We start from the raw sequence: 27,537 nt of genomic DNA on the forward strand, positions 1-27,537 counted from the left end.
TGTGGAGAAATGCAGTGCTCCCTGGTTCTCAGGCAGGGTGAAGCAGGTTAGCCCCGGCTCCCTGTTAAGCAAGTTCAGATGCTGGGTCAGTGTGTGGGGTGTGCCCATCGACAATTCAGGGGCTTATCCTTCATCCAGATCCTAACTCGGGATTCTTTGATCTGGGATGAAGACAGAAAGAGAGAAAAAGCTTCCCAGTTTACTCATTTTGGAATCTGTTGGCTCTGCTTGGGGAAGCTGAGCCCCTGATATGTAGTACATTCCCCATAAGATTTTCCCCACCCAGAACAAACTTAAAAACCACGTAACATTTTTTTTTTCTCTGCAGAAACCAATGGGATAGGATTCAAAACTAGGTGAGAAACTTGTGAGAAATCCAACCTGGTTATATGTCTGAGAGGCTGCTACTGTATCAGCATCACAAGATAAAGCACTCTGGTATCACCTTGCCCATGTCCTCCTTAGTGTCACCCAAGACATTTGACTCTGATACGGTAACCGATAACTTTTCTTGCTCCACTTTGCAATGTTTCGTTTCCTACTTCTTATTACCTTGGGACACAAAAGTGGCAGAGTTGTTGAGAGCTGATGACCAGAAAAGGGAGAACACTAGAGGAAATCAGAGACAGTCAGGAAAGAACGCCAAAGCTGATTTTCCAACTCTATGCTAACTCCAACCTGCAGAAAGAGCTGAATATAGAAATCTTCTTCAATATCTGATGAAGTCACTTCCATTTATCACACACACACACAAATGAATCACCTGGCTTTTTTTTTTTTTTTTAATCCAGAAGAGTTGTGCTGGGGACTGTGCCCCGTCCTGCTGATACAGATCCTGAATGGAATCATCAGGAATGGCACAGTGCAGGTGTCAAAATCAAAGTAAGGCCGCAGAATTTTGAGAGGACCCTCCAAATACTGAGAACTTGTGTTGCACTCAAATGGTCTCCTGGATTTCTATATTTATGAGAAGGGCTTCTTATTGATGTCCCCCAGAATCCAGACTCAGACCTATTCCTCCAAAAAAGGTCCAATTGGGTTGCTACATAGTAGCAAGGGTTTATCTTCATGCCCACCTAGCATTCCAGGCCCCCATTACTTCAAGTGAGCTTGAAATTGTTTTAAGTGAACTATGGCTGCAAATTTTTTACTGTTTTATCTAAGGGAGCATACAGTGGAGCGATTGAAGTCTGGACTCCTCCTCCATGTGATGCAGAGAAACAAGGAGCCCAGCTCTCAGGAATGGCATCAGTTCTCCTACAAACAAAATGCTGGGATGTGGACTTTTGGCACATTGTGGAAATAGGAGAACTATTAATTCTGTAATGGTTTTCATGCCACTGGGTCAGGGAGGCTGTACATTAAAATTTACTGCATCTGAAAACACGTTTACATCCCAAAAAGCCAGCCCAGCCTTTATTAAAGGACAAAGAGACTATAAATCAGTACCTCCACAGGGAGGTAACTCCTAATATTCCTATGATGTCTGAACCCTATGATAAACCTCCTAAAACAAAAATACCATTTTGGTTTTTCTACTTAACTCCAAAGGTGGACTCTGACTAATCTGCTTGGGCTTAATGCTACAGTACCAGCACAAGCTACAGGCTCCCTACCACCAAATAAGCCTTGCTCTTCCACCTCCCATCACTTTGAACCCTGAACCTTATAGAATTAGAAACACTGTGTAAAGACAAACAGATAAAGGGTTAAAATATTACAAATAAATAGCTAAAATTATCTTCCCTCCCCCAATCACTCCTAAGAAACAGACACCAAACATTACTTGTGTCCAAAATGACCAAAGTCCTTCATTTGTCCATGCCTCAAATGGACAACTATCCAAACAAAGTGAACAACCTTCATGCAAATGCATCAAGGAATGTATTGCTTTTTCATTTGCTGCCCAGCCCTTCAAATACATGCACTAAAATGAGTTAAAACATGGCCTAAAAATGGAAAAAGGGAGAAAAAATATATATGAATATTTCCCACAAAACTGTTTCCCACCCTTCCCTCTCCCTATGCCCCACCCACCCCCTCCCTTTCATAAGCAAGTATTTTAACTTTTTTTTTTCTCTTTTTTTCTCTGGCAAAGGAAAAAGTGATTCTTGGTAACCAGAATCAAACCCTATGGTCTCTTTAGTAGGGTCTGGCTATGCCTTTCTAAATTCACCCAGCTCGGTGTCAAAGCCATGCCATTTAAGATTCTTGAACACAAAATCAGACCTGACTCACCCCTTATGGTGGTTTGCCTATAAACTTATTAGTTTTTCTCTGGCCATTTTTGTCTTAAAAAGTAAGGTTCCTAATTGCCAATCAGGGCCACATCCATAAGATCGTCATCTTCCTCCCCAATCATAAAGTCAGGGCTGAGCCTTGAGGGCCTGTCTGTAGATAAAATTGTGTTGCTTGTCAAAGACAAGGACTGGTCTGAAGAGATGGGTGATTTAGACCAACTCTCTGGCTTGATGCTATGAGATTTTTTCTTGTCCCGGTCTTTGTCCCGGTCCCGGTCTCGATCTTTGTCTTTTACTTTTTTCTTTTTTTTTGTGCTTCTTATGCTTTTCTGTGCTATATTCTGGAAGAGGTCGGATACCATCATCTGAGCTGGGACTGTTCTGATAAGATTTTTCTGCTATGGAGGAGCCTGATTCACTTTCACTGTCCAGATTCTGGGGGGTATATGCTGGTGACTTACTATGGCTAGGAGAGCCACGCTCATGTTTTGGAGTGGAACCACTGATGAGTGGAGAGCCATAGTTTTTGGAAGAGGCCAACTGAGGCCTGAGCCCTTCTCCACTACTTTCCCCAGGTTTCTGCAAAGTCACTTTGGCTTTAATGCTGGGAGAACCCCCATCATGCTTGCTGATGATAATTTTTGCCACACCTGTGCTCCCCACATTTTTTGACTCTGAGGTCTTCTTAGACGAATCCACTGAACCTCCCGAGGTGGAAACCTTGGATTTTTCTTTATCACTTTTCTCACGCTTACCCTGGAACTCTCCTCCTGACATGTTATGTTTGGAGGACATAGGATGGCTAGAAGAATTTGTGCTCACCCCCATCTGGCCATCCATTGGGTCTTCACCTCCAGGGCCACTGGTGACAACCCCATGCTTCAGTTTATCTATGACAGCTGTTAAGGATGGCTTCTTATTTCTGCTGGGAGATTTCCCTTTGGAACTCCCATGCTGGTTCTGAGAGGAAGACATGGAAGAGCCACTTGAGGAAAAGGAAGAGGAAGATGCTGTACAAGAATTAGATGATGGGGGAGTTTTCTGAGACAATGAGCCTGAAGATCCTAACCCTGAAGATGACTTCATACCAGTGCTTGAACTAGTTCCAGACATATGAGAACCACCAGAACCTGAACTGATGGGGGACTTGGCTTTAGAGGATGGGGGAGTCCCAGGAACAGCCTTCATTGGAGAGGCAAGCTTATCAGAGCCCGCAGGTGGCCTTGAATGAGAAGGGGATATGTTTGGTTTACTTAAAGAAGGATTCATAAGTGATGATGGCTTCCCTTGAGGTTTCATCTTAGTGCTGCTGGAGCCACTGCTCAGTCCATGCTTGGTAATGGGAGAGGAGCCTGGTTTCCCCCCGGACTGGGATGAATTTTTGGACTGGCTAGATCCAGAAGACCCTTGGCTAGAATATACACTGCTACTTAACTTGGAACTTGAGGAACTTTCTGATTTACTGCTTTTCATCTTGCCTGAGTTGGAAGCCGAAGAGGAGGAAGAGGAGGAGGAAGAATGGCTATGGTGGCTTTTACTGCCTGAGGAAGACACAGAGCCACTGCTGGTATACTGACTGTGGGAGGGCTTGCCCACCATCACGGTGCCTTTAGGAATCTGAATAGTGATTTTGGGAATAGGTGGTGTGGCAACACCTGGGGGAGTCTGCGATCTTCCTGAACTGCCTGGAGATTTGGATCCGCCCGTACTGGTAGGTGGGGTGAAAGGTCGGTTAGAAGAACTGTGAGACGGAGACTTTCCTTCAGTGTCCGCCTTCTTCCGCTTTGGAGGTTTATCTTTGCTTTTGCCATCATTAGAAGGGGTCCGACTGCGCTTCCCTGGTTTGCTATCTAATCCTGGCCCTGACAGACTACTATTACTGGTGCCATTGCCCTCCTTTACTCGCTTTTGAGTCTTTTCTTTCCCTAAGTCCCCAGTAGTCAGTAAAGGACTCTGGCTACCACTATGATGCTCCATAAGATCTGCAGGACCCAAAGCCTTACCAGCCACTGATATAATACTGAAATCAACTGTGTCAGCTTGGCTATTGCCTTTAAACTTAGTCTCCCCATTATCACCTCCAAGCATTGGCACCCCCAGAGTATTTAGCGCCTGAGATGCAAATCCTTTGAAGTCATCATTATCTCCACTTTGGCTGCTTTCATCAAAATATTCTTCTCCAAAACCACCTTGGCTCTGGCTGTTCAACAAATCAGGATTAAAATCTACTCCATCAGGAAAAAAATGATTGGTAGGAGAGTCACTACTAGGGCTTCCAGCAGCATCTGCAATTAGGTCAGCTGGATCTGTTATGGATTTTCATTATTATTGGTTTGAAAGACATCAGGGTCAAAGAGGGCACTCTGAGAATGTCCAGAGCTTGAAGAATCTCGAACAGGGGTACCAATGGGTGGGCAATCATCACTAGTGCTGGGAAGCTTAGAGGCTTCTTCTGCAATGTCTGAAAGGATATCAGTTACATCTGGGCCAATGCTGTCTGAACTGGATAGTCGGACCATCCTTTGAATACTGGGTTGGGGGTGAGGTACTGGTTGTGGGTAAGTTGTTGGGGGAGTACTACACTGGCTTGGAGCTGGAGTGATATGTGGTGTATCCAGCGTGTCTGCTGTCATGTTGACATCAAAGATAGGGTTCTGTGAGTCAACATCCATTGAAAATAGCTCCCTCTGAAAGTCATCTTCAGTCTGGTGTTTGGGTTTGTCAGGTGGTAATCTTGATGACTTCTTCTTCTTTGTCTTGTTGCTTCCCGGGCATATTTCCATCCGGGGTGAGCCGGAAGAAGAGTTCTGCCTTTCTAAAGGGCTGCTTCCATAAAGGGTTGAGAAATCCTGGGCAGGGTTATCTTTAAGAAGGTTCATGAGCATCGGGTGGTTCTTGGTGTTGCCGGCCATCGAAGAGACAGGTGGCGGCGTGTGATGAGGAGGGGTCGGACTCGAGCCAATGGTAGACCCCCCGTTCCCTGTGATTTGCAACAAACTGGTAAGAATTGGGTTCTGAGACACCTTGCTGAAGTCCTCCCCATGGCCCACCGACTCATGCCGATCTTTGATGCTCATGCTCATATTAAACAAGGTGGTAATGGGACCCCCCGGAAAGGTGTTGGTTGGTGTAGTGGTACCACTCATTGGGTTGTTGCCTGTGGTCATGCCATACCCTGGGCTGCTAGCCGGGGGCAGGTTCTTTTTCACCATGTCTTCAACTGTCTCTGCAATGAGGGACAGTGCTGGGGTGTCGGCCTGAATGGTTTCAGCTTTCCTCCGAATAGCCCTCATCGTCACAGGGATGGACATACATCTGTAAAATAAGATAGAAAAAACAAAGTTAGCAGTGTATTAGCTGCTGAATGAAAACAATTTTTACTTGGGAAAACAGCCTTTAATTCTGCCTGAGATTCAGATATGCCTTCAGAGGTTTGCAGTAGGCAATTTTCAGGTAAGGCAAATAACCCGAAAGGCAGAAATAGTTCTGTAAAATGCCAGAGCTTTGGGCAAATTCATTCTAAAAAGAATCTGTACCAGTAGGCACTCTCAACCTCTTTTGAAGCACTACCAAAAACCAACTAACCACAAACAAGAGCCCAATTTAGATGTCATACTGAACTAAAAGAAAACTGATAGTAATGAACTCAGTAAGAAAATACCTCCTTTTGGAGCTTCACATGTGATTAATGGGATATGCTATTTATCTTAATGAACCACGAGAATAATCTCTTGAACCATCAAATTCTAAACCTTGATAACTTAGATCATCCCAAAGCTATACCATGAAAGATGCTATTATTGGTATAAAATCTTGATTACTTTAAAGCAAAGCACTTTTTATCTTACAGATAAATTTAACAATATATTTTAGAAAATGCTTTGCTGTAGAACATCTTAGCAACCTTTCTTAAAAGACCAAACAGTAACATTTTAGGCTTTTGAAGATCCCATGGTTTCTGTCCAAACTATTCTGCCATCTTAGCTCAAAAGGCACCACAGACAATATATAAGGACACCTGGGTGGCTCAGTTGGTTGACCTGATTTCACCTCAGGTCATGATCTCAGAATCCTGAGATCAAGCCCCGCATCAGGCTCCCTGTGCAGCAGGGAGTCTGTTTGAGATTCTCCCTCTCCCTCTCACTCTGCTCCTCCCCACTCTATACACTCTCTCACTCTAAAAAAATAACTTTAAAAAAAAAAAGGCAAGACAATATATAAATGAACAGACATGACTGTGTTCCAATAAAATTTATTTATAAAAGGCCACAAGCACCTACTCTAGAAAAATCTCAAAATTACATATTAATATTTCTGGGAAGCTGACTGGCTTAAGTTATCTTCCCACCTGCCACCACGTGACATATTACGTATGTTAAAAAGTGATGCAAAGTAAAAAAACAAACAAAAAACCCCCTATATCTTATTTCAGCTGTCTGAAAGAACCCTAATACTGGACCTAAAGTTACCTATCTTATTTCCTATTACTCTCATAATATTTAAAAAACCAAAGCTCACATTACTTTTGAATCCCAAAACAGAGAAAGGTGAATTCAAAGCAGTGACTGAATGCTTTCTTCCTGAATTCCCATTCACTCTAATACTGAAAACAGAGTTCCTTATACATCTCTTAATGGGACTCTGATGGAAAAGGGCCAGTGCTACCTTTGAACAACTTTGGCAATGAAGTCATCTGTGCAGATGAGTGCATCTGACAGCCCCTTGTACAGTTTACAGCTCACATGTGTTGAGTCCTGTACATCCATTACCACTGAAAGACAAAATACATAGGAGTTGAGAGAAATTCAGCTTCTGGCTTCAAAAAGAAGATAAAGGGACCAAACTGCTGCCCTAAGAAAAGTGCTAGCCCCCTCACAACTCACCACACACCAGGGAGTCATTCACAGGGTGCTGAAAAGATACGCTGAAACGGGACTCTGAGAGAGGACACACTTCAAATTGGAGGAGGCCAGGAGAATCTAAAAGGCAAAGAAAAGAATCATAAAATAATCAACCAAATATAAGACTAGACACTAGTAAATAATAATCCTTAAGTATACAGGATGAAATTCTGTCTCCTTAGAAACTAAATTCCACAATTTTTTTTTTTTAGGTAAGTTAACTTTTATTTGTTTTTAAGATTTTTTATTTATTTGACAGAGAGAGCTAGCGAGAGAGCACAAGCAGGGGGAGGGGCAGAGGGAGAGGGAGAAGCAGGCTCCCTCCTGTGCAGGAAGCCCGATGTGGGGCTTGATTCCAGGACCCTGGGATCATGACCTGAGCTGAAGGCAGACGACTAAGCCACACAGGCACCCCAATCCTACACATCTTTTACACGTAAAGCCTACTATATCATTCACAGGTGACAGAAGGAATCAGATTCCAAAAAATATGTCAGCTTATGTTATAAATACTCCAAAATAAAGAAGTAACTAAACTTCCACTTTCTAAAATGAAGACCATTTAATCCCTAAATTGTTAAAGACCTTGACAGATATAAATACCTTTTCTTGAAAGTGAATTATGAAAATAAACATGGCCGATAGTTTTTCATTCTATTTGATAAGACATCCAGAACCACTGCCATAAACCCTGCTTTCTATCAGTGTTTGCAGATGTTAGTTATGTGGCCCATAGTTTGGTAAGCATGGATGTAGGAGCTATAATCTAAAATGATATCCTTGGGGCACCTGGGTGGCTCAGTCGTTAAGCGTCTGCCTTCGGCTCAGGTCATGATCCCAGGGTCCTGGGATCGAGCCCTGCATCGGGCCCCCTGCTCTGCGGGAAGCCTGCTTCTCCCTCTCCCACTCCCCCTGCTTGCGTTCCTGCTCTCGCTGTGTCTCTCTCTGTCAAATAAATAAATAAAATCTTTAAAATAAATAAATAAAATGATATCCTTAGGGTGGCACCTGGGTGGCTCCGTCGGTTAAACGTCTGCCTCCACAGGAAGCCGGCTTCTCCCTCTCCCTCTACCTGTTGTTCCCCCTGTTTGTGCTCTCTCTTTCTCTCTCTCTGTCAAATAAATAAATAAAATCTTTAAATAAAATAAAATCATATCCTTGGGGTGCCTGGGTGGCTCAGTTGGTTAAGCAGCCGACTCCTGATTTTGGCTCAGGTCATGATCTCAGGGTCCTGCAGGGAGCCTGCTTAAGGATTCTCTCTCCCTCTCCCTCTGCCCTTCCCCCTGCTAGGGCTCTAAAATAAAAAAGAAAAAAATCTGTAAAATAAATAAATGAGTAAATAAATAAAATGATATCCTCATGCCAAACATACATGTAATATCTAACTATCATCATAGGTTCCTAAGCCAAACATGCTGGAAGCCCAGAGACAAGGATCACATACTTTCTTGGGGAAAGGCATGCATCTTGCAGGACTAACTTCATAAATGGCTTGCAAAAACTAATTTCTAGATGCCGGGAAACTACTTGGAGAATTCTCCCAGTGATACATGAAATAGAAGGGCCATAAGCACACTTGCACACTCTCAGTGTCATTACCCTCTCTAAAATTTCTCATTTCTAAAGTAGTTTTGTTTTTTTTTTCAAGATTTTATTATTTGAGAGAGTGAGCAAGAGAGAGAGAGAACACAGCGGGGGGGAGGGCAGAGGGAGAGGGAGAAGCAGATTCCCCGCTGAGTGGGGAGCCCGACATGGGGCTTGATCCCAGGACTCCAGGATCATGACCTGAGGTGAAGGCAGATGCTTAACTAACTGAGCCAGCCAGGCACCCTTCTAAAGCAATTCTTATTCCCAAAAAAGAGATCTCCTGATTTGCCTTCCTTGTTTCTTTTTGCCTGCCATTCGCATTAATACATCTCTATTACTGAAGTGCTTTACAACTAAGGTAAAAAATTAATTACAGTTAATTAGAGCAGCCAAAAGTCTCATCAGGGATTCTAACAGCAAACTATGTTTGAAAAGTATCAGCATTCCAGAATCTAGGGAGAAAAAAGGGCATGGGTCTTACCCCTTTTTAAGCTATATGCTTAAGTTCCCCAAAGAATGGGGACAGGAAACATACTCAGGCAGGACTAAAAGCTGGGAAGCACTATCCTAACAACCTAAAATTTAAATCTCAAGAAATTGTCTCTGGGGCACCTGGCAGAGCATGCAACTCTTGATCTCAGGGTTATGAATAAAAGCTCCACACTGGGTGTAGAGATGCCTTTAAAAAAAAAAAAAGAAGAAACAAAGAAATCATCTCTCTCCACAGCATCCCAAGTTCTATCTTCTATACCTACTGTAAGGTTCAGGCCTGTAGGTACCTAATTATATCACTGTATGCAAAAAAAGAGTAAGTCCATTGCAAAAAAACAGTGGTTTCCAAATGCCAATTTACGGATTAGTTCCATCATAATTATATGTGGAGCTTAAACCAGATTCCCAACTCTCCCACTGAGGTTCTAATTCAGTTCACTTGCGAATGGAAACCAGTTATAAAAGCTCCACAGGAGATATAAGCCACCAAATTAGAGAACCACAAGAACAAAGAGTCTCCATTTGCCAGTAAGTATATTAAAAAGAAAGGCAATACCTTCTTTCAGAATAGTTCTTTTGACACAACTTCCTATTAGGGTGTTATAGGCCACTTGATGTCTGATCAGACTTAGGATAAGAGGAACTCGGCCAGGGTGCTGAAAGGTGATTTTGCTAACTAGAGCTCCCTGTAGACTTCTGCCATCTGGAAGAGGAGCATCCTTGTTGAGGAAATAGCAGTGCTGCTGACCTGGAAGAGCCTGGGCAAAAAGGACAAAGGAAATGAACACTATTTACTCTCCCATAGTGCTCCAACCACAAAATACCAAAAACCCCTATTCCTCAAAAATCAGCAGTAGTTTCTCAGTGAATAATAAAACTCCACAGTGAATTCTTTGGTCAGCTGATGTTATAAATGCCAAGTACTAACTTGGCTGAAAAGACCCCTTTTCTATAAATATTCTATTAGTGGTTTCCTAACCTAACTAACAAAAATTACGTCAGAAATGTGTATAAAAGAGGCCCCTAAACCATAAGTGCAAAATCTGCATTGTTAATAAAACACCTTGTATAACTGTAACACAGTCAGAGTTTGGAAACTACTACTTTAGACTATCCTCAAACATTCAAATAAATTCAAGTCCAGATGAGGTTTTGGAACCTTTCTTAATTTATTCATTCTAGCACTTTCTTCTCTATATGTACTTGAAGGACCTTTTCAGATTATAAGCTCATGACACTTGAAAGAATTAAACATTAGGAATTCTTTTTTTTTTAAAGATTTTATTTATTTATTTGACAGAGAGAGACACAGCGAGAGAGGGAACACAAGCACGGGGAGTGGGAGAGGGAGAAGCAGGCTTCCCGCCAAACAGAGAGCCCGATGCGTGGCTCCATCCCAGCACCCTGGGACCATGACCTGAGCCAAAGGCAGACGCTTAACGACTGAGCCACCCAGGCGCCCCAAACATTAGGAATTCTTAACATCTACTTACAAACTTACAAAAGTTCAGGATACCATTAAGAGAATTTCATCTGAAATTCTGGCCATGAAATGTACATTGTAACTTCCTGACTTGGAAGCTCATGCTTTTTCTTCAGTATGTTTCAGAAATTTCTGTAATTTCCTGCCTGAATGAGGAACTAGGAAATGATCCAGTAGTCCAAAAGAATGTTTCTGACCCAGTAATCCTATAAAGGAAGATTCTGATCTTGGGTTCAAATATAACAACAATCTATGGAGCCTTACTTACAGCATAAAATCGCATGTTGTGATTCAAAGGTATGGGGTCAGGGTCCTTTGACAGCTCAAATTGAGTGATCAGTTCATAGAGGGGTACATAAGTTGGTTGAGTTTCAAACAATGGAATTCCTGGAAAAACAAGAACATAATGATCGTAATAACATCAAAATGTTGACAGCTCCGTTTTCCCTTCACGACTTCTATTTCATTCATCCATTTATTGAAAAAGTACTTACTAAGCATTTACTAGTATAAAGGACCATGACATTTATACCCATCAGTACTTTTTTGAAGACTGAAGGAGGTCTAAGATCATCTGAATTTGATGTTTGTTTTTCACATTTTTAACAAGAATTAGCTCTTGATACTTAAAACTCACCTGTGCAGTTCTGAAGTTTCTGAACAAATGCTCTAGATACTGGGATTGGCTGGGGAAATTTCAAGAAGAAACAGGCAGGAAGATCAACACTGTTGGCACTGGTGATGGAGGAGAAGGAGGGGGTCCTTAAAAAAAAGAAGGGTGTGGGTTGGATTTTGCCTTGATATAAAAATGAAAAATCTAAACACCATTCTTAGACATGTCCATATCATTTAACAAAAGTCTACCAAAAGTTCACTCTTTTATGAAGGGAAGTAAGTCAGAGGGGGAGACGAACCATGAGAGACGAGGGACTCTGAAAAACAAACAGGTTCTAGAGGGGAGGAGGGGGGGATGGGTTAGTCTGGTGATGGGTATTAAAGAGGGCACATTCTGCGTGGAGCACTGGGTGTTATGCACAAACAATGAATCATGGAACACTACATCAAAAACTAATGATATAATGTATGGTGATTAACATAACAATAAAAATTTAAAAAGTTCACTCTTTTGGGGCACCTGGCTGGCTCAGTTGTAGAGCATGCAACTCTTGATCTTGCAGTCATGAGTTTGAGCCCCACATTGGGTGTACAGATTACTTAAAACAAATAATTAAAATGTTTATAAAAAAGTTCACTTTTGGGGCGCTTGAGTGGCTCAATTGGTTAAGCATCCAACTCTTGATTTCGGCTCAGGTCATGATCTCAGGGCTGTGGAATCAAGCTCCACACTGAGCCCAGCATCAGGTTCCACGCTCAGTGTGGAGTCTACTTGTCCCTCTCCCCTGCTCGCATGCACACACATGCTCTCTCAAATAAATAAATGATAAATAAAATTTTTTTTAAGATTTTATTTGAGAGAGAGAGAGAGAGAGCACAAGAGGGGGAAGGGTCAGAGGGAGAAGCAGACTCCCCGCTGAGCAGGGAGTCCAATGTGGGACTCAATCCTGGGACTCCGGGATCGTGACCTGAGCCGAAGGCAGTCACTTAACTAACTGAGCCACCCAGGTGCCCCTAAATAAATAAATCTAAAAAAAAAAAAAAAATTTCACTCTTTCAACTTTCTTTCCCTAGTTCCAAAACATCCTATTTATTAACCCTAAAGTAGTTAATCAAGCATCTATCTCTAGTTATTACTCCAGTCAAGAGAAGTCCCATGATCAACATAAAAAAAAAACAAAAAACCAGCATCATTAAACCAGTGGAATTAGTACAGTTCTTTCTCTTTCTCTCTCAGGATAGACAATGTTTCTATAAGCAGACTTCAGAGAGGAACATTCAAATAGATATTGAAAAGAGAAATTAAATGCATAAAATAAAAAGCCAATCTCTAGAAAGTCAAGTGAGGAAAGAGGCAAGTCAAAGTAATACTTGTTTTCATACTGGGCTTGAAGTTGAAAAAATGAACTTTGCTAGAATTATACTTCTTACCATTTGTTGTCAACTGGATGTGACCCCATAATTAATGGGTGCAATTGGAGTTTATACATAGCAGACGTTCCTTCAATTGTCACTGATGCGTTCATGCCCAATGAACGAGGACTGAGAATAGGAAATAAAAAGGGTTTTCTCCAAAGTAACACAAATTACAAGGATCTTAACATTTAAAAACAAAAACAGGCTAACTTCTGCATAATGTCAGATACTGTAATACCTATATGACTTAGAAATTCGAAGAAACTACCTTCTACAACAATATTTCTGTCAGTAAATAAAATACAGAAAACAATGCAGTCCAAAGAAAAAAAATGTTTTAAAGGTTCATTACCAACACTTATTTTCTCCAATTCCAGAATGCATTTAAATAGAATTATGAATTATAGGATAGTCAATGACTAAAATTACAAGAGGACCAAATGAGGTATTAGGCCATTTCTCATTGTTTTAGTGTATTAAAATGCAAATAGAGGGGCGCCTGGGTGGCTCAGTTGGTAAAGCATCCGACTTTTTTTTTTTTAAAGATTTTATTTATTTTTTTGACAGAGAGAGACTGCGAGAGAGGAACACAAACAGGGGGAGTGGGAGAGTGAGAAGCAGGCTTCCCAAGGAGCAGGGAGCCCACTGTAGGGCTGGATCCCAGGACCCTGGGATCATGACCTGAGCTAAAGGCAGACGCTTAACGACTGAGCCACCCAGGCGCCCCAAGCATCCAACTCTTGATCTCATTTAAGGTCTTGATCTCAGGGCTGTGAGTTCAAGCCCCCACACTGGGTTTTCTCATTCTTCTAATGAGAAATAAAATTTTAAAAATGCAAATAGGAAACAACATCCATTATTGTATTCTTTAGTAAATTGCTAATCTCTTCACCTTGAAGTAATGATTAAAGGAGATTATTTCAAGTCAAATGGTTTATACCTTTTCATTCATTCATTCGACTTGTTCAAAAGCACCCGTTAAGCTTTTATTATTATGTATGGTTATACACATACATGTGTATATATTAAGACTATGTGTGTGTGTAAGAATCACATGCAAAATCTGATAGGAACAGCAAACTTTGGTATGATGGCAAACTTATAAGAAAGTAGCAAATCAGGAAATACACAACCAGGCTCAGGCATTCAAATTATTTTAAATATTTTTAAAACACCGAACAAAAACCGTCAGTTGCTTTTCAGTTCAAGTCTTACCATTATTCTCATGCAAAATGATGGGAGATGTAGTCTTATCATCCAGTAGGTCAGAGGGAGAGGCATAGTACTTCAAGTTCATTAAATGACCTATGCAAAATAAAACATCACTATTTTTATCAGGTAAATTGCAAATAAAACGTTCCCATTTGTACAGAACTGTGTATGAGAAAATAATTCCATAGATAAGAGGACTCATGCTCCAAAACAACTTATGAAATATGATGGAAGCGTAAGTATTAATTCTAGTGGCAATAATTTACTTCACAATTTAAAAATGTAACTGGGGGAAGGCAGGTGCTAACACCTTAGAAACCATTTAAAAATATACAAGTGACTGGTAATTTTCTCCCTCTGCTTATAAACCCAAGGTATAAATGTAATCACCCCTTAACTAAATAAAACATTTTTACATTTTTCAGGGTGCCTAGATGGCTCAGTGGGTTAAGTGACAGACTCTTGATTTCGGCTCAGGTCATGATCTCCACTCTGTGCTCGGTGGGGAGTCTGCTGGAGATTCTCTCTACCTCTCCCTCTGCCCTTCCCCCGCATGCACACTCCTCCATTTTTTCTGTGTCTCTCTCAATAAATAAATAAATTTTTTTTTTTAAAAAAAAAGATAAATAGGGATGCCTGGGTGGCTCAGTAAAGCGTCTGCCTTCAGCTCAGGTCATGATCTCCGGGTCCTGGATCGAGTTCTGCATCAGGCTCTTTGCTCAGCAGGGAGCCTGCTTCTTTCCACCCCGCCCCCCCCCCCCGCTTGTGCACATGCTCTCTCTTGCTCTCACTTTCTCTCTCAGACAAATAAAGTCTTTAAAAAATAAAATAAAATAAAATGAATAAACAGGGAAGCCTGGATGGCTCAGTCGTTAAGCCGTCTGCCTTCAGCTCTGGTCATGATCCCAGGACCCTGGGATCAAGTCCCACATCGGGCTCCTTGCTCAGCAGGGAGCCTGCTTCTCCCTCTGCCTGCCGCTCCCCCTACTTTTACTCTCTCACTCTGTGACAAATAAGTAAAATCTTAAATAAATAATTTTCGAAGCAAGCAAAGTAGATCACATACCCCACTTCTTGAGTAAGATAGCCAACACTTCCATGAAGAATCTTATCCAAGGGACCAGCATTGGTTGCTTTCCTGTGAGACAAATGATCTATGTTTGCTTGTATTAAAGCCCCCGAAGGTATTAGTGCACAATATACTAATGAGAAGCTGTTAAAAGTCTTAGAATTCAATCTTAATAACTTGTCCTATAACTGGACATATAGCAATTGTATTTCACTTTCAAGGTAAAGAGCTTATTTACAAGTATAAAGCAGTTTGTAATATGGTGAACAAAATTACAACTAGACTGTTATTTATCAGATGTGAGGCCAGGTTTGACAAGACTTCAAGTAAAACTGATGGAATATCAACCAACAACTTAGACATACTGAGAAAATGGAATGCAATCACTTGGGAAGTAAAAAGAGATGGGCAAGATATACGATATAGATAAAATACATAATAATATGGATCTATAATATAATATGGGACCCTAAATAACCCCCTAGATGAAAAACTTTAAGAACAAAGTATCCAGAGAGTCATATAGAATTGACACCTTAGCCAGTCTTACCAATACATAACTGCCATCTTAGATAGATCCTGCTCTAAGGATTGGAGCGCCAAGTACATTTTAGTCTTCAGTTTGCTAGAAAGTAGATGAAGAGAACAAGAGTTAAATAGTTGAAAACTACACATATATACACACATACAAACATAGCCTAGAGGGCAATTCTGTTTGAAAGAGCCAAGCTAGTTAACAGAATCCCAGGTAGGTTAAAAATGATGAGCCAGTTCCACAACACCTAATTCTTTTCAGCTTAAAAATCAATTATGTTAAAGACATCTCAAGGATTATAGTCTCTGTTAGCATTATATCCATTAATACAGAAATTATTTATTTCAAATACCTTCAAAAGATACGAAGTTGGAAGGTACAGGTTGTCAGTATGATAAGAAATCACAAATAAGATAGGGCAGAAGACTTGGCAAATTTCTAAGCACAAAATGATTACATCTATACTGATTTTTCCAACAAAAACAAAAAAATTAAAAAAATACTTACTTGTCCCCTGGAAGGGTTATAAAGATTAACAAGACCCTTAAGGTGCTTAGAAAATTCATCAAAATTTTTTTCCCTATAAGGAATTCAGGGGAGAGGGAGGAGATTAAAACATACAATTACTACTCAATGCAAAGTGCCAAAAACCATGGCTACATAAAACTAATTTTAATAATTTGCTTTACTCTTTTTCCCCAAAGTTTTCTAGAATTAATCAAAAATAGCAAAGAAAATGAAATGTTTTCCTTTCTCTATCCCATTATCTAGAGAAGGTGCTCATAAGCACTATAAAAAATGTCAAAAAGACCTAATAATTCATATATTACAATAATTTGATCCTAAGTAATGAGACTTGGTTTAAATAAATCACTTTCTTTTCCTCTTAATATGTAACTGAGATGACTGATGTCATGAGAAAAACAAACTTTTGATTGGAGAGGAAATGGAAATAAGTAAATTGGGAAGATAGAAAACTTGCATGTATGTACATGGCAACCTAAAAGCAAAGAGGAAAATGAACACTTGGGAGAGAGAGGGGAGACCAAGAGAAAAGGAGATGAGCACTGTGGAGGCAAACCACAAATTCTACAATGTTTCGTATGACTAGACCTGCCCCAGGAAAAAGAACTACTACCTAGACCCCTCGCATCCTAGAACCCAATATTCAGGCTTGGATTCTTAGTCAATTGGGTTCTGTGGGCAGGCTCAGGAATCCAACACAACTCAACATTTCTAATTCTCTGTATCTTTTTCAAACTTAAAAAAAAAGAAAAAAAGTCTCTTGAAAGCTAAATTGCCCTAACAATGTCAGATATTTGGTCAGGCATTACTGAGCATATATTCAACGCTTACATATATACAACACATTTGGGCCACTTCATGGCCCAAAATGCCATGAAGACAGTAAAACAAAACAAGAGCAGCAGTGAAAAGGCTCCCACCTTAAAATCACCATCTATACAAAGTGACTAAAAATAGTATGTAAAGGCTAAAATTATTTCTGAGCTTCCCACTTCAAAACATGCTTACAAATTAACTTTAAAACACCACCAATTCATAAACTGGTGCAGTTTCCTACTCCAGATTAGAACCAGAAATACTGGCTTTCTGGACTATTCTGGCAACACACCCTTGCTAGACTTAACTGATTCAATAAACTCATAAAAAGGCTGCTTTTATGTTGCAATGCAATTTTTAAAAGGTGGTTCAAATTTGGCACATTTGGCTATGAACACATTAAAATGGTCACTGCAAAGGCCAAGTATAAAACTTATTTCCTCAATATTACATATTAAGACATCTCCATGTACTATCTGAGAACCTTGCTATATTTAAGACATAAAATTGATGTAATGACTTTCTCAAAATCCAGAAAGTAAATTTCCACTCAATTTAAAAGGAAAGGATAATCCAGGGGGAAATGCCATCAACTGCCAAGAAACTCTTCATGTCTAGTGCTTCTACTATGATGGGAGTTTATCACACATATACCTTAAATGTAAAACAACTTTTCTCAAAGTGAAAAAAGTTCTTTCCATGGTATAGACTCAATTTTCTCAAGCCTTCTCTGATTCAATAATTAGGTTCTATTTATTTTTGTTGCACACAGAATTTTTGAGGCTAGATCAGTAGTTTTTTTTTTTTTTAAAGATTTTTTTAAGTTTATTTATTCATGAAAGACAGAGCGAGAGAGAGAGGCAGAGGGAGAAGCAGGCTCCCAAGGAGCAGGGAGCCCGATGCGGGACTCGATCCCCAGGACCCTGGGATCATGACCTGAGCCGAAGGCAGATGCTTAACCATCTGAGCCACCCAGGTGCCCCTAGATCAGTAGTTTTGAACCAGAAGTGATTTCACCCTCCAGGGAACATGTGACAATATCAAGAGATATTTTGATTGTCACGGGTCAGGAGATACTAATGGGGAGAGACCAACGATGTAGTTAAACATCCTACAATGCACAGGGCAGCCCCCTGGAGCAAAGACTTTTCCAATCCTGTCAATGCTACCAAGGTTGAGGAACCCTGGGATAGACGGGGTAGGCTGAGAACCAAGTCAATTCTGAAAGTGAACAAATACAGACTCTGAAAAATCCTGATCCAAGAAAACAAATATGTTCCTTAGGAGAGTAACTTTTGACCAACCTCAAGACTAACTATAGGGCGCCTGGGTGGCTCAGTTGGTTAAGTGACTGCCTTCGGCTCAGGTCATGATCCTGGGGTCCCAGGATCAAGTCCTGCATCGGGCTCCCTGCTCGGCGGGGAGTCTGCTTCTCCCTCTGACCCTCTTCCCTCTCGTGCTATCTCTCATTCTCTCTCTCTCAAATAAATAAATAAAATCTTTAAAAAAAAAGACTATAAAGAACAGCATTGTCTGCCAATATCAGGGAATATAAATGTCATTTGCTTACCTTAGCTGCTGTACAAGTTCTGGACAGCTCTGAAATTAAAGAAATCAACGTTAAAACCTTAAACTACTTTAAGGTCTCTGAAGACATCAAAAGTTTTTCTCTTTTGTTAAGAGCGCATGCTTTATAACAAAAACATTAAAACTACAGAAAATCCTTCTATTAAGATAATCAAAAAGCATCTTCCTACTTAGTAAACCATGGGGTTGGGGTGGGAAATTAAAGATCAAAACATCCGAACTAGTTTATAAAGGAATCAACTTTCAGTAGCTTAAAACATTAGGACCTCCCTTTAATGCCATCCTTGGAGTCCATATTCAACTGTCTGGTTACACACATTAAACATTCATCTCTATTACAGGCTTTTTCAGAGACATTAGCTATGTATAATATTATCTGTCCTTGATTATTAGCTCTTTCAGGATAGGAACTTTAAGGAATTCTGTATCCCCAGCACCTATTGTTCAATTGCGGCTCATGTTTGTTGATATGAAATGGAAAAGCGTTCCTCTAGTGTCTCCACTTGTCGAAGCCTTTGGATGATGTCAGAGATGGACCCATGTTATTCTAAATTCTAGAGCTATTGATATTATAGCCCATCACATCATCTCTACAGTGGCTCACGAAAAACCTAAACCCAAGCTATTTCAAACCCCAACAATTCATTTTAAGGTCCCTAAGTAAACCCCACAGATTCCAGTGAAATATCAACAACACATACCACAGGATTCTCCCATGGTGAGCCACTTTACATCACAAAGCTGTCCTGCAGGATCTAACTGCACTTCCACATAGAACATATCTGACGTGATGTAACATTCAGTGCCACTGGCACTGAGATGAGAGCCCAGTCTAGCAGGAACAAATCAAAACAAAAATTAATAGAAGACACATAAATAAAGCCACCCAAAGTCAACACTAAGTTAAATACTTCTGCCTGAGATAGACTACTTACCCATTCTGTCTTGCTATAGACTCCAAGCGGTCAGTCATTGCTGGTAAAGATGTAACTAGGAAAGTAAAAAAGGGAAATCACAAAATGATCCAAATACTTAAATTTTATTCTTCAGAGACCGCAACATCCTAAGGAGTATACCCATCCTTCCAAGCCATTACATTCAATAGTTCAAATGCTTATGATTTGTACAAGTTCATTAGTAAGACTTAGCTGTGACCTAGGCAGTAGTAAGGATCAAAAAAAATCTATCTGAGGGGCGCCTGGCTGGCTCAGCTGGTAGAGCATGCGACTCTTAATATTGGGGTCGTGAGTTCGAGCCCCATGTTGGCGGGGCTTACTTAAAAAAGAGCTATTTGAAAAAATTATTGAGGGGTGCCCGGGTGGCTCAGTCGTTAAGCGTCTGCCTTCGGCTCAAGTCATGATCCCAGGGTCCTGGGATCAAGCCCCGCATCGGGCTCCTTGCTCGTCCGGGAGGCCTGCTTCTCCCTCTCCCACTCCCCCTGCTTGTGTTCCCTCTCTTGCTGTGTCTCATTCTGTCAAATAAATAAATAAAAATCTTTAAAAAAAAAAAGAAAGAAAAAATTACTGGACGATTCTCCTCTCCCTTTTGCATTGCTCATCTGGGATAAGTTATCTTTAACTTCAAAAAGACAAATGTATCTGCTAATGCTAGAATAAGGAAGATCAATATCAAAAACCAAACCAACATAAAAACAAATATTCAAGGGACGCCTGCGTGGCTCAGTCGGTTAAGCATATTCCTTGGGCTTAGGTCATGATCCTGGGGTCCTAGGATCAAGTCCCACATCAGGCTCAGTGGGGAGCCTGCTTCTCCCTCTGCCTGCCACTCCCCCTGGTTGCGCTCCCCCACCTCTGATAAATAAAATCTTTTAAGAAAAATTAAATTTTCATAGCAGCATTATTCACTACAGCCAAAAGATGGAAACCAAATGTCCATTCATGTTTGAATATAGAAATATGTGGTATATACATACAAAGTATTATTTAGCTTTTAAAAAAAAAAAGGAAATTCTGATACATGCCACAAGATGGATGAACACTGAAGACAGTATGCTAGTGAAAAACCAGTCACAAAAGGACAGATACTGTTTGATTCCACTTATATGAGGTATCTAGAGTAGACAAATTTTTTTTTTTAAGATTTTATTTATTTATTTGACAGAGAGAGACACAGCGAGAGAGGGAACACAAGCAGGGGGAGTAGGAGAGGAGAAGCAGGCTTCCCGCTGAGCAGGGAGCCCGATGCGGGGCTTGATCCCAGGACTCTGGGATCATGACGCAAGTTGAAGGCAGATGCTTAACGACTGAGCCACCCAGGCGCCCCTAGAGTGGACAAATTCTTACAGACAGAAAGTAGAATGATGGTTACCAACAGTTGAGGAGAGGGGAGAAAGGAGAAGTTATTGTTTAATGAGTGTAGAGTTTCAGCTTAGGAAGATGAAGAAGTTTTAAAGATGGATAGTGGTGATGATGGCTACACACAATGTGAATGTACTTAATGCCACTTAATTATAATTTAAAATGGTTAAAATGGTGAAATTTATGTTATGTATATTTTACAATTTAAAAAAAAAGTACCAGCCTCTGCCTCTACATACTATGGTTATTTCCACAGATTGGGAAGGGCTACCAGAGTTTTTCAAGACTGAGACTCTGTGTTGAGTTGGAAGAAGCAAAAGTGGGATCCTCTACATTTTGATGAACTAAACAACGATTCTTAACCATCAGAGAAGGAAATGTTAGAAGGGGTGATGAGAGTTGTAGAAACCCACTCTCAGACTTGAGATTTCAAAGGAAACCCAAGTGGGGGGGAGGAAAAATAATATTCAGCTGAATCAGGTTCATTTGTGGTGGATCAGAGTAAAATCTGTTTTTACTTCAATTTTTTCCCCAAAATACACAGAACTAGCAATTATAAACATGAATATTCAAGCTCATGATTTAAATTTTATTTGCTTTCCTGAAAACACCGTCCATAAACAATGTAAAAATCTTTTATTAGAGTTAAAATGTTCATCTTCTTATTTGAGTTAATTAGAAGAGAATATGTGAAGAAAAAAGACAACTTTCCCCTGCTACCTTATAGTTACTCTCCATCAATTATCTTTTGAATCTCTACCAACCTCCAAAATAGATTAAAAATAAATGTTTCAAAAGTTCAGGTAAGAGCTCATCTCAACTCCATGGTGAAGCAAGAGCAACACCTAGCATAAAAAGTTGATCTATCTCAATTTACATTTCTTGTGTAAGTATAAAATTGGGTGTTTTAAGAAGCTATTTCAAACATGTTTACAAACCTTTGAGAGCTTTCTGCAAAGTCTCCAAACAGCTGACCAAATGTTGGTGCCCTCCAGAACTCATCACAACCCTCTTCTCCTGTATTAAGTAGGAAAACATTTGAGGTAGAAATTAACCAAGCCAACAGTGTTTCACGTAAATGTACTTCTCCTAGTAGTAATATTTCAGGATAATCTACAGACCAAATGCTGTAGTCTATATATTCTATACTCTTGTATACTCAAGATAATCTATAGACTCCTATTACTCTGTCCATTCATCCACAGGAGGACAAGTTCATAAACATGGATACTTCCATATCCATATACATGAAGGTAGAAAAACGTATGCCCAGATCTTATTTTAGATTAGGAAGAATCAAATATAATAAATGAGATCAGCCTCCTGCAAAAGTAACTACATCCTAAGTTTAGTCAGTTAAATGAGGTGGCTCAGGAGATTTGACAATTCCCAAATCTAACAAGGTGATTCGCATGTAATCTAAGAAATAAAACCAAACCTTAGTAAAATTAGATTGACTCTAAGAAACAGAATGTGTAGTCCAGAAAAAGGGACTCCCAAGAGCAAAAGATTTGACAGTTTTTCTAACCCTATCCAAGGAAGTTTCTCCCTGCATGACATTCCAGTCCCTAGAAATGTGAAAAGTTTTATGATACAAGGATAGTTTTTCAGGCTTTTCCATGCCCTAAATCCATCTCTTTGTTCTAATTCCACCTTCATAAAACAAACATCTGATTAATAATTGGGCTTCCCTTGTACCTTGGATAGATAAGGGGTTGCTCTGGACAGTGGATACAAATATTTTGCTAAGTGGAAAGATAAACGCTCTGTGGGTAAATTAATAAATTGGCAGTCTGATTTACATTTTAGTCTACTGAGATTTTGTTACTATGTCAGTTGTTGAAAAACTTTCAAAGTCTTAATACACCAATAAAATCAGGTTTCTGAATATGCAAATGAGAAGTAGACAGTGGAAGCTATGGTAACCAAACCAAGACACTGGTTCCCCGTGAGAGGGTCTTAGTAGCCACCTGGAATTCCTCTATCTCATGATGTCTCTCTAATGACAATATCATTTACAGAACATATTTCAAACTAGAATATGGCTACCTGGTAGTATAAAAATGACAATCTCTGAATCCCCAGACTGGAAAAACTGCCATTATTTTATTTAAGGCATTAAATAAAATAACACAAAACAAAAACCCACATTCTATGTACATAATCCTCAGCAGAAGATATACATACATTTGTCAAATTTACAGTTACAGAAATACACAGAAATGCACAAGCAGGGGGGAGCAGCAGGCAGAGGGAGAGGGAGAAGCAAGCTCCCTGCTGAGCAGGGAGCCCGACACGGGGCTCGATCCCAGGACCCTGGGATCATGACCTGAGCTGAAGGCAGACGCTCATCCCACTGAGCCACCCAGGCTCCCCTACAGAAATCTTTCAGCAACACAACACTGTAATATCCATTATCTCACATGATTCGTACAACAAAACTATATGGAAAGCAAACTGGTATTGTGTGCCTCTATTTTCCAGATGAGGGAACTCAGAGAGTCAATAATTTGTCCAAAGTCACATAGGTACTAAGTACCTCAAATATAGGTCTTTTGACAGCAACTTTAGTTCTTTTGCTAGGGCTATACTGATATGATCATTTTAAACACTAATAAATCTACTAAACTGAACTTACTCTGGACCCAAAGTAAGATTTGCTGGGGAGGATGGGGCACTTTCATTGAAGTTATAACATATATACAAAAAGTATATGAATCTTAAGTGAAGAGATCCATGAATTATCACAAAGTGAACACATCCATATAACCATTGCAGAGGTCAAATCATAGAAGTAAAGTTTTCCTACATCATTTGACTACTACTGGAATCATATGGATGAAATTTTAACAGCCAGGCCCCTACCCCTGTCTTCCACTTAACTTTCACTTAAGGTCTCCCCATACTGGTAAATGACTCAAGAAGTAGTACTATAGAAGAAAAGGTAGAGTGAACAGGTGAAGCTAATTAAGAATCAATTGCAAACTCTAGGGGTGCCTGGGTGGTACAGTCAGTTAAGCATCCAACTCTTGGTTTTGGCTCAGGTCATGATCTCAATGAGATCGAGCCCAGCACAGAGCCTGCTTGAGACTCTCTCCCCCTTTCCCTTTGCCCCTCCCCCATGCTCACATGCTCTCTAAAATAAATAAATCTTTTGAAAAATCCATTGCAGGGCGCCTGGGTGGCTCAGTTGGTTAAGTGTCTCCTTCAGCTTAGGTCATGATCCCAGGGTCCTGGATCCAGGCCCGCATTGGGCTCCCTACTCAGCAGAGAGCCTGCTTCTCCCTCTCCCTCTGCTGCTCCCCCCTGCTTGTGCGCACCCTCTCTCTGTCAAATAAATAAAATCTTAAAAAAAAAAAATCAGTTGCAAACTCTATTAGTAGTATAGATACAATGAAAATACTATCTCATTAGAATCAAGTGGCTGAGGGCACCTGGATGGCTCAGTCGGTTAAGCGTCTGACTCTTGATTTGGCTCAGGTCATGCATGATCTCAGGGTCATAAGATTGAGCCCCACATCAGGCTCCGTGCTGGGCATGGAGCCTGCTTAAGAGTCTCTCTTTCGGGCGCCTGGGTGGCTCAGTTGGTTGGGCAACTGCCTTCGGCTCAGGTCATGATCCTGGAGTCCTGGAATTGAGTCCCACATCGGGCTCCCTGCTCAGCAGGAGTCTGCTTCTTCCTCTGACCCTCTTCCCTCTTGTGCTCTCTATCTCTCATTCTCTCTCTCAAATAAATAAATAAAAATCTTTAATAAAAAAAAAAGAGTCTCTCTTTCCCTCTCCCTCTGAACCTCCCCCCTCGCACCTCCCTGGCCGCTCACACTCTCACACTCGCTTAAAGAAACAAACAAAAAACTCAGGACACACTATAATAACTAGTTTGAAAAAAATCTACTGAGGGAGCTTAGCTTATTAAATAATTATCTAAGCACAACACTTTATCCACCAGCATAATCCTCACCATGACTTGACGCACAAGCTTAATGGTTTCACTCCAAGGTCTATTTTGGTTAAATTTTGCATGGAGCCGTTCCAAGAGAGAGCTCATCTTACTCAGCTTCTCTGACTCTACGATATAAATTAGAAAACAGCATTAGAAACTCTTCTTTCAAGACCCTCCACAATTTTTCTTCCAAAAGAAACCCCCATACTTCATCCTGGTAACAACTCAGTTAAAATATTTTTCAACACCATTTGCTTCAAAATATACAAATACTTTACTTTTAATAACAAGAAGACAGAAATTGGGGTCTAATCAAATGAACACCATAGAACATAAATGATTTCTATTCAGTCTTTTAATGAAAACCAAAAAAAGAACCACCTCTATTTATGTTTCAGGATCAAGACTATATTTAGTGACAAAACTGTTCCATGATATGCATGAAATCCCTCGCATGATATATGTAGGACATATATTTGAACATGGCCTTACTATAGTTAGTTGGTTTTCAACGTGAAATACAGACTTTCTTAATTTTTTGACATAATTCTAAGAGATCAATGTAGAAGTATTATCAAGAAAACAGGCTGTATTTGCCATTTTAATTTTTCCTGTTTGAATTCAAACTAAAACCATATGGATAGGGAATATGTCAATGACTAAAGGATGAGATTCCAGCAGAGGTAAGAGAAAGAAAAGTCCTCAGTTTCCCGGACTGAACAACTCTTATGCTCTCCAGCCCCTCCTAATTTTTATTACTGAAATTTAGTTGATTTTTATTTATTTTTGAATTTTTATTACTTTTATTATTGAATTATAGTTTTTATTTTTATTAAAATTTTTACTTCTGAAATATAGTTGATCCTTCCTCTAATTCTTATACTTCTTAGTATGAGCGAGGACCTGTTCTAGAGACCCCTAGCAGAGCAAAAACACACAATACGCCTGCGATGATATCTGTGAGGGGCTGTACATAAGTTAAAGTGGAAATAACCATCACAGAAAGCAAAATGAGATATGCTGTTAAAAACAGAGACACATTACAATTGAAATGCAAAAAAGGAAGAATTCAGTATCAGTCCTGGGGATGTTACAGAAAAGGTGACAGTTGATGTTGGTGTTGAAATATGAATAGAATGTCACCAATCAGAGTTAAGGCAGTGACATTTTCTAAATCAAGATTCAAATTCCTTTCTCCAATGTCCTCATCTTCTGGAAAACCGGTTTTGGGGCTGTTTCAGCCAGCTTACAGTTCTGGACACATGTTGGCAATTCCACTTTCAAGACTCACTCACTCAAGCATTGCTTTATGTGCTGGGGATACAGTAATGAGCAAACTAGACAAAATTCCTGCCTCATCGAGTTTCCATTTTACACTCACTAATCCTCTGCACCCACTTTCTTCTTCCTCTCCTTTAAAATACACTCCCCACCCCCCTTTTCCTCGAGAAGCCTGATGATAAGTACTTTACACAAATGCTCAAACACTTTTTGTGCCAGGGTCTACACAATGATGAGAAAGGCAAGGTCCCTGATCTAACAAAGCTCAAAGTGGAGAAGATGGATGGGTAAACATCAATACAGTGATCTTTATTAACAGAACTATATCCAAGATGCTAAGGAAGCATTTAAGAGTGTAGAACTTCAGAGAATCTAAGTAAGGTTCCACAGAAAAGTTGTTTTTTCAGCAGTTTGAGTTAGTCCAAGCACTGAAAGGATGAAATTCAACGCATTTTACAAATACACAATAGTACAAGATCTGAACATTGTGACATTCTGTTAAACTACTGGTTTTTAAAACCATAAGGTCCTAATCATTTCACTAACGCCAAACATCCTTCAATACTTGACACACAGCTCTATTATTTTTTTAATGTCATTATTCAGACATCTCTTCTGAAACGAGATTAAGCAGGTTTTAGATTCACTCGCCTGGTCTTCCATCAACTTTAGGCTGAAAATGTCCTGAGGCCCAACTGATTGTCCCTAGCTAAGCAGGAAACCTTCACAGAAGTTGAGAGCCCCCATCACCCCAGAGTCAGAGCCCTCCATTACCAAGGAAGGAACAGTCAGAAGCTATACCGCCTCCCGGACTCCACGACCTCGGAGCGTTGCCCCCGCGGAAGCAACGACCCCCCCCCAGGTCCTCTCACAGATTGGCTCCCCCAAGCTGTGTCCCGCCCCCTGCTTTCCCCCCTCAAGTCACTCACCCTCGGTTTCCCCCTGAGCCTTCATCCCGACGGTGGGGAGGTCCTGAATCCTACACAAGAGGATAAGCCCTTCCCCACCACTAACGAAGGAACCAAGTTGGTCCGGGCTCCCGGGACGCAGGGCACCAGCCGTCCCCACTCTTCCAGGGAAGGCTCAGTCTGAAGTCCCCGGCGGCAAGAAGAGAAGGGTGCTCCCGGCCGCCGCCATCTTCCCAACGGAACTTCCCAAATATCGCGAGATTAACCGTGATCCTGCGAGAGATGGAAAAAAGGCTGGGCACCAAAATATCGCGAAAAATAGTGAATAAGGTGCTTCTCGCGAGATTTTTCCAATAACGCCTACTCTTAGCGCTCGGTTGTCTTCACACTTAACTGCTTTTAGCTATGGTGTTTGTTGTCCGCGCTTGTTTCAGCTTCGGAATGGCAAAGGCTTTCGTAAATTAAAATCCCGGGATCTCTTTACTGAAGGACTTAGTATTTCAAAGAATACTGGTATCAGAAATGTTTTATTAAAGATAATACTATTTCTTGAGATACTAGATGGAAAAATTAAAATTATATTGGCTCTTTGTAACACGACGTTCCAAG

At 40.4% G+C, this 27,537-nt stretch overlaps 1 protein-coding gene across 1 annotated transcript; it reads right to left on the bottom strand.

Annotated features, from left to right (window-relative positions):
• Positions 1-2,045: 2,045 nt before the first annotated feature.
• MED1 (mediator complex subunit 1) lies at positions 2,046-27,161 on the bottom strand. The gene is given in 22 exon segments (XM_035724578.1): positions 2,046-2,546; positions 2,548-4,552; positions 4,555-5,555; positions 6,906-7,011; positions 7,124-7,219; positions 9,777-9,978; positions 10,972-11,090; positions 11,341-11,465; positions 12,750-12,860; positions 12,937-12,943; positions 13,950-14,039; positions 14,477-14,478; positions 15,013-15,084; positions 15,566-15,640; positions 16,058-16,071; positions 16,073-16,130; positions 18,462-18,488; positions 19,176-19,310; positions 19,414-19,468; positions 21,735-21,813; positions 24,758-24,864; positions 26,950-27,161. Coding segments are annotated over 22 exon segments (4,749 nt in total). The 5' UTR covers positions 26,975-27,161; the 3' UTR covers positions 2,046-2,308.
• Between the last annotated feature and the right edge of the window lie 376 nt (positions 27,162-27,537).

This window comes from Zalophus californianus, chromosome 16 (genome assembly GCF_009762305.2).
Source record: "Zalophus californianus isolate mZalCal1 chromosome 16, mZalCal1.pri.v2, whole genome shotgun sequence".
Lineage (NCBI taxonomy): Eukaryota > Metazoa > Chordata > Mammalia > Carnivora > Otariidae > Zalophus > Zalophus californianus.